This window comes from Chrysochloris asiatica, unplaced genomic scaffold (genome assembly GCF_000296735.1).
Source record: "Chrysochloris asiatica unplaced genomic scaffold, ChrAsi1.0 scaffold00243, whole genome shotgun sequence".
NCBI lineage: Eukaryota > Metazoa > Chordata > Mammalia > Afrosoricida > Chrysochloridae > Chrysochloris > Chrysochloris asiatica.
The window spans coordinates 2,141,968-2,149,480 of NW_006408761.1; the positions used below are offsets into that span (position 1 = coordinate 2,141,968).

Genomic DNA, 7,513 nt, shown 5'->3' on the forward strand with positions numbered 1-7,513 from the left:
ACGTCACTTAACAATGACGACAACAACAAAGATATAAGAGGGAGCCCTGGTGGCACCGTGGGTGAAGGGCAGGCTGCTGATTATAAAATCTGGTCCAAGCCTATGAGATGACCTGCTCTCATAAAGATTTAGTCTGGGAAACCCTAAGAAACAGATCTACTTTATCTTCTCTGGTCCTTATGGGTTAAATTGAAATTGATTCTATGGCAACGCATTTTAAGGATATAAGAGGGTCAGCAAAAAAAGAGGGTGACCCTCAAAGAGCTGTATTGACACAGTGGCTTCGGCTCGGGGCTCAAACAAAAGGATTATGAGGGTGACCCAGGACCGGGCAGTGTTTCCTTCTATGGTGCACAGGGTCACTATGCATTGGAACCCACTCAGTGGCTCCTAACAAGGACATCATAGAAGGTTTTAAATACATGGCCTCCTCATTGCATGTGAGTTTGTTGTTTTAGTCCTGGCAGAAGTCACCTCATTTCCCTGCTAATCAGGGAACTTCCTGGAAACGATCAGCATTCCAGAAGGTTCTGTCCGAGGGTGTGTGTGTTGTGTGTGTGTGTGTGTGTGTAGGATACAGGGAGTCACGCTGGGTTCCGGGCATAAGCTTGCTTTCTGAAAAGCCGACAGCATCCTTCTGCAATAGAGAAGGCCGTGTGCTCTGTGTCAGAAGCTCGCTGTAGTCACTGGACTGTTTTGTCTCTTCCTCTTCCTTTCCCAGGTGTGAATGAGCCCAAGAGGGACATGCTGTCACTGCTGGAGGAATACTCCATTTCCATGTCACTTGCATGGGCAAGTTAACCAAGCGAGAACTTATGGGACACTTCCTTCCTTGCCATGCTGAGCACACCAGCGTGACTGTTCCTACTGTCCTGTTCCTGCCAAGACCAACAGCCCAGTTCTGAGTAGGCATCTCCTGGGCTCATCTGTCAGCCTGAACATGAACACAGACAAAATCGATGACAGCCAGGGTTCCCAAGGGATGGGGGGTCCCACGGGACCCTGCCCCCAGGAGTGAGCACCATGCCCATCACCCAGGACAATGCCGTGCTGCACCTGCCCCTCCTCTACCAGTGGCTGCAGAACAGCCTGCGAGAGGGCGGGGCGGGCCCCGAGCAGCGGCTCTGCCAGGCGGCCATCCGGAAGCTGCAGGAGTACATCCAGCTGAACTTCTCTGTGGATGAGAGTGCAGTGCCACCTCCTGACCTCCAGCTCCCCGAGATGGAGATCTGCACTGTGTACCTCACCAAGGAGCTGGGGGATGCAGAGAATGTGGGCCTCAGTTTCGGGAACATCCCCGTCTTCGGGGACTATGGTGAAAAGCGTAGAGGGGGCAAGAAGAGGAAGACCCACCAGGGTCCTGTGCTGGATGTGGGCTGCATCTGGGTGACGGAGCTGAAGAAGAACAGCCCTGCAGGGAAGAGTGGGAAGGTCCGGCTGCGGGATGAGATCCTCTCCCTGAACGGGCAGCTGATGGTTGGAGTGGATGTCAGTGGGGCCAGGTGAGTAGGGGCAGTCCAGCTGGCCTGGGTCTCATACTGTCATGTGCGCTGCACAGATGAACGAGTCCTACTGTGCCATCAAGCCGGCAGCATGGACTCTAAGAAAGGAAAACACATTCTCTAAATTGAATTTTCCTGGTGTTGATTTTTTCTTTTCCGCTTTATCCTCTCTTAGAGGACTCAAACGTTGGATATTTTCTTTTTCCCTGAAACTTGGGTTAGAAAGAGAAGAAATAACACAAGCATTGAGCCATGTCTGACCCGTTGAGTTAGACGCTTTTGTCCACTCAGCCCAGTGTCCCACCTGCAATCTGAGCCCCAAAGGTTGAGTCATGGATGTTTCCATTGATCTGTCTCATAGCACCCTAAAAGCAGTAACCACATGGCTCCCAGGCCCACAGCTCAAAAGTCTCTTGAGATGATTGGAATGTCTTTAGAAGTTCCCTGGTATTATCCCCATCCTGGATTATCCTCTTGGACTGTGTCTGAATGTTCCTGGACATAAGGAGTTCTATTTTCTATCTTTGTGGCCACTACCATGGTACTAAGTTGTGATCAAATAGTTTTGTCATTTTTGGGAGTACTGGTGTGGTGTTGGAGGATAAGGTGCTGGACCACAAGGTCAGTTTGAACCATAAGGTTAGCGGTTCAAACTCACCAGCCGCTCCTTGGAAATCCTATAAAGGGTCGCTTGGGTCAGAATCAACTCAATGGCAAATATCAACAGCAACAAAGACCACCTTTGGTTCACTGATTTGCTAGAAGCACTAACAGAACTCAAAAAAGGTGTTAAACTTGTGGTTATAATTTATTGCAGTGAAAAGATAGAGACTAAAATCAGCCAAGATAAAAAGGCCGCAGGAGAGCCCAGGCATAAGCTTCTAGTTGTCCTTTCCCAGTGACTTGATAGGTTATGGTTGTTAAGTGCCTTTGCATCAGTTCTGACTCATAGCAACCCTGAATAGGGCTTCCGGGGAGCAGCTGGTGAATTTAAACCACCAACCTTACAGTCTAAACCTGCCTTGCAGTCCGGTGCATTATCCCACAGCTCCACACTGAATCCCCTCAGCCATGATGTATTCCAACAGGTAAGTATTGCCAACTGGGTTGCTCACCTGAGCCTGTGTCCAGGATTTTCATGAGGGTCAGTAGCGTATGCACAGAGTGTCCATGTGGCTGAACCTCAGTTGCTGAGATTCCAGCCCCTCCAGAGGTCAGACTAGTATAGTATGACTCAGAGTCCCTACAATAAATCACCGTGTTAGCATAAAGTATCTGGTGTTGTCTAGAACCCAGGTACACCCTGACACTCCTACCAGGCAAGACAGTCCAAAGACAGGCTGGTTCCCAGGAGCTGGTCAAGGGGACAGCTCTTACTTTGGAAAATTTAGGATTTGAACATCCCAAACCTGCCTAGTTAATCCTTTACTGCTTACCAGAGTTTTAATTATGGGTATATATGAAAAAGAATGGAGTCCTGGTGTGGCACTGTGGGTTAATGCACTAGGCTACAAAGTTGGTTTGAACCACAAGGTTGGCAGTTCAAGCTCACCAGTCGCTCCTTGGAACCATCTACAGGGTCGCTATGGGTCAGAACCGACTTGACGGCACTTCAACAACAATATGAAAGAGAATAGAAGTAAGAAATTTCAGAATATTCTGAGATGGATACATATTGGCAGGCTTTTAAGGACTCTTGTGAGATAGGTTCTTATGTCTCAGAGGGAGAATCATGGCTAGAAGGCAGCCTGCAGACATGTGGTGACCATCGGGTGAGACAGACTTGGAACAAGGAGAGCCTGCTGCAGGAAAACAGCCAGAGAAGGAATACCTGAACATTAATCTTCTTCAACCAGCACTTTCCATTAGCAGAAACCAGCCAGAGACCAGGGGGCAGGGATCCACTGATGCCCGTACGCAGCCTCCCGGGGCAGAGTGCAGGTGGAGATGAGGGAAAATAGACCTACAAGTACCAGGACAAACTGTTAAGCACATACAGTGTGGTCCGAGTTTACATGAGCCCGGGTGAAAGGCTGGCGGCACATTATTCTCATCAGGATTGCCTTTTGATTATCTCTTGAACTGAAGAGATGGTCATGGTTAATGGCTGTGTGCCTGACTAGTAGTTATTGAGAGAGACTGCCAATTTGAAAGGAGGGCTGTTACAGAGAAATTATTTTATTTACAAATAGAGTTACCCTTGGGAAAAGAGCAGGATCGATCCCCACAGAGCTCAGTGTGTCATATGAAGTTGAGAAGGCGACTCTAATCTCTAGGGACTAGGTCCTTAGGGTTAGAAGCGGGGATCTTCCTCTCAAAGCCACCCCTGGGAGCCTCCACCATTAGCATGTGTCTGATTTGGAGGGAGCTATAACTAAGAAGTATTTAGAAGGAGGAATAATAGAGGACTATGACTTTGATATTCCCTGTTTTTATACTGCAGTCTTTGTGTGGTGCTGTAGGATAAGCACTGGACTACAAGATTGGTTTGAACCACAAGTTTGGTGGTCCAAACTCACCAACTGCTCCTTGGAAGCCCTATATATGAGTCAGAACCAACTCGATGGCACTTAACAACAATAACAACATGCTGTGGTCAGCACATGTGATGGCCAGGTGGTGGATGGTATTTCCTGAGGCCACTGAGATATGTTTGTTGAGTTGGGAGGAAGGAGAGGACGAGACCCACTGCTGAGTCTTTAAGAGAGCATGAAAAAGTCCCTGGTTGGCATAAATGGTTTACACTTGACTAGTTACCTAAAGGTTAGTGGTTCAGATCCACCCAGCAACACCCTAGAAGAAAGGACTGGGAAACCGCTTCTGCAAGAATTACAGCCAAGAAAACCCAATGAAGTGCTTCTAGTCTGGGTCATGAGGGGTTGCAGTAAGTCAGAATCAACTCGATGGCCAATGGTTTTGGTTTGTTTTATTTTCATGAGTGAGGTACTAGTGGTCGTGGGCTCCCACTGCCCCCCATAATAACCAGGAAGTTGACAAGAAAGAAAAGGAGACTAGCATGATTTATCAAGGCCCACTCTTTGGTTCTCTTAAATTATGATACATACTATTTTCTGAGAAGTTTCTATCAGGTTAGAAAGTCATTTACTCTATTATCCCTATAAGAGCTCTGATGTGGGGCTGTAGAATAAACACTGGACTAGTAACTGCAGAGCCAGCACTTCAGACCCACCGGCTGCTCTGGGAAACACCTTATACAAAGTCGCTATGAGTTGGAACCAACTCGATGGCACAATAACAAGTCTATAAAGGACAGCTTTACATGACAAAGCTTGGCCACAGAGAGACCATGCCACTTGCCCAAAGTCAACTAAGTGGCAGAGTTGAATTTGAACCTGGGCTTACCTGCCTCCACAGTGTTCCTACCCACTGTAATCTGCTATTTCAAAGTTTACCCCAACACTCTACTTTGTTCCTGGTCCTGTGGTCTGCTTCTTCATTTCATGACTGATTTATAGCTTGATAAAATAACTCCTGAGGCATGGTAACATAAGCACTGAACCCCAAAGTCACTTTGAATCGTAAGGTCAGCAGTTCAAACCCACCAGCCACTCCTCGGAAATCCTAAACAGGGTCTCTATGAGGCAGAATTGACTCGACAGCACTAAATAACAGTAACAGCAGGAGAAAAAATGATTCAACTGTGAGAATTCCACCTACCCAAACGGACAAGGAAAATAGAAGCCCCTCCTCATGCTATAAAGGGAAACCCACTTTTAATACAGAACCCCTCGGCATTTGTATCTGCCAGAACTTTAGGACTAGAAACATTTTGAGATCGAGATAGGAGGTAGTTTGAAGTGTTTTGAATGCTTTTAAAACCTTCTTTCCCACTGTTTGCAACTGACTAACAATGTCCTCCAACCTTAGTTGTTTCCATCTACTTATGTGTCCTGGTGTAGATCTGTGGGTTAATGCGCCAGACTGCAAAGCCATTTGAACTGCAAGGTCGGTGGTTCAAACTCACCAGCTGCTCCTTGGAAACCCTATACAGGGTCACTATGGGTCAGAACCGACTTGATGGCACTTAACAACAACAACATGTAGATTTTGCCCTAAAAAGCAGTGAGTTAAAGGCAGAGATGAGGTCATGGAGAGAGGGAGCCCAGCTGAGGACTCTGGACTCATGGAAAGAAAGGGACTGGGTGCTGGTAGCCAGGAGGCAGGCTTGCAGAATGTGCCCTTTGGTTGTTTAAATGGTTATATATTCCTAAGTGTTTATGTGTACACAATAAAAACTTTCAAAACTTAGTGAGTTGGAGTTAGGGTTCTGTAGAGACTCCAGTGTACTTCAAACTCCACTGTACCTCTTCGACCCCCAGCAAACAGCTTTATCAGTTGATTTCATGTTGTTGTTGTTAGGTATCATTCAGTCAGTTCCAACTCCTAGCAACTGGATGTTACAACAGAATGAAATGAGTGCATATCCTTCTTTGTCAGCAATGGATTTCAGGGGCTGACACACCAATCTTCCACTCAGCCCACCAACATTATAAATCAGCCACACAAAGGTTTACAATTGCAGTATAGAGAGACATTCTTTGGAGCAATCCTCCCTCTCTTGATTTCTGAGCTTAAAATTACCGTTGACAATATTTTGAGGAGTCCAGGTGTTGCGATGGGTTAGGCATTGAGCTGCTACCCACTGGATCGTTGGTTCAAACCCACCAGTCTGTCTGTTTCCATAAAGATTTAAAGTCTAACAGACCCCACGTTGGGTTACTATAAGTCAGAATTGATTTGATAGCAATAGGCTGTTGTGTTGTTTTGTTCGTTTTTGGTGATATTTTGGCCCCATCACCTGATGTGATGGTAAGTCATTTTTAGATGATTTTCCCCTCTGACAAAAGATAATCTGAGAGCACTGTTTTGGGGAATTGATACTCTGAAAAGTCATGTGTGTGTAAAGCGTGAGAGGAGCAGGTGCAAAATGTGGATGGAGTCATGGTTTGCTTATTTCAAAAATTAGTTTTAGTTCAGTTTAGAAGACTCATCCCTAAGGAAAGAACAGAAAATTTAGAGGCACAAGGTTGATAGGCTTTCTGCAGTGCAGACCAACTTTGGAAGCCAAGCCTGTAACTGCCCTGAAATTTCAGAGTCTGCTACTGCCTTCTCATTGGCTGGACTCTCTGTGGCCTGCAGCTTGCTTTTGAACTCCCCACGTAGCTGTGGGAGCCCCTCAGCTTCAGCCACCCTTCTGGGATTAGGAGGGATATTGCCTGTAGCTGATGCCAGGGGTCTCACCTGGCAGGCATAGCTGGTACCACTTGGAGGAAAGTTTTGTTTGCAAGTTCCACCATACTCATTCAGGGGAATATGGGATTTTCTGGAATGTCCTGCTGACTTCTCTTTGGAGCGCAAAATGGTTTTTAGATTAGCTTCTACAAGGAGTAGTTTGTAACCCCGATCACTCCCTCTGCTAGCTTTCTATAAGTAAATCAGATCTGTTCCCTGAGGACACACCGTTCCAAATTGGTAACAAAATGTGGAATGAATTAAAATAAAACCCGCACACCAAAGAAACATAAACAATTAGCCTTTTCTGAAAAGTAAAAGGGCCCAGGTTTCACTTAAGAGGTATTTTTCAGGTCGTAGGCCTTGTCTGGCCTTTCCTGTAAATGAATAAATGTGAGCAAAACACAGACTTTGGCATAAGACACAGCTGGCTTTCAGACCATCCTGTTGACTGAGACTGTGGGCAAATTACCTCAGTAGCAGTTTGTTGTTGTGAAGTGCTGTCAAGTCAATTCCGACCCATAGCGACCCTGTATAGGGTTTCCAGGGAGCTGCTGGTGAGCTTGAACCACCAACCTTTCAGTTCAAACTGACTTTGCAGTCTGATGCATTAACCTATAGTGCCACACCAGGACTCAGTGTTAGTAGGTTGGTGTTATTTCCTTCATAGGGCATTTTAGTGGCTGAGATCAGATGGCTTATTTAATGTATGGGATACAACTTCTGGCACATGGTAGATGTTCAATAAAAAGTAGCTT

At 46.3% G+C, this 7,513-nt stretch overlaps 1 protein-coding gene across 1 annotated transcript in view; it reads left to right on the forward strand.

The window, feature by feature from the left end:
- Positions 1-1,020: 1,020 nt before the first annotated feature.
- Positions 1,021-7,513, forward strand: part of PDZD2 (PDZ domain containing 2) — a 362,151-nt gene continuing 355,658 nt past the window's right edge. Inside the window, exon 1 of the mRNA XM_006873509.1 lies at positions 1,021-1,502. Coding sequence (XP_006873571.1) covers positions 1,024-1,502 — 479 coding nt within the window. The 5' untranslated portion in view covers positions 1,021-1,023. The remainder of the gene's footprint in view (positions 1,503-7,513) is intronic.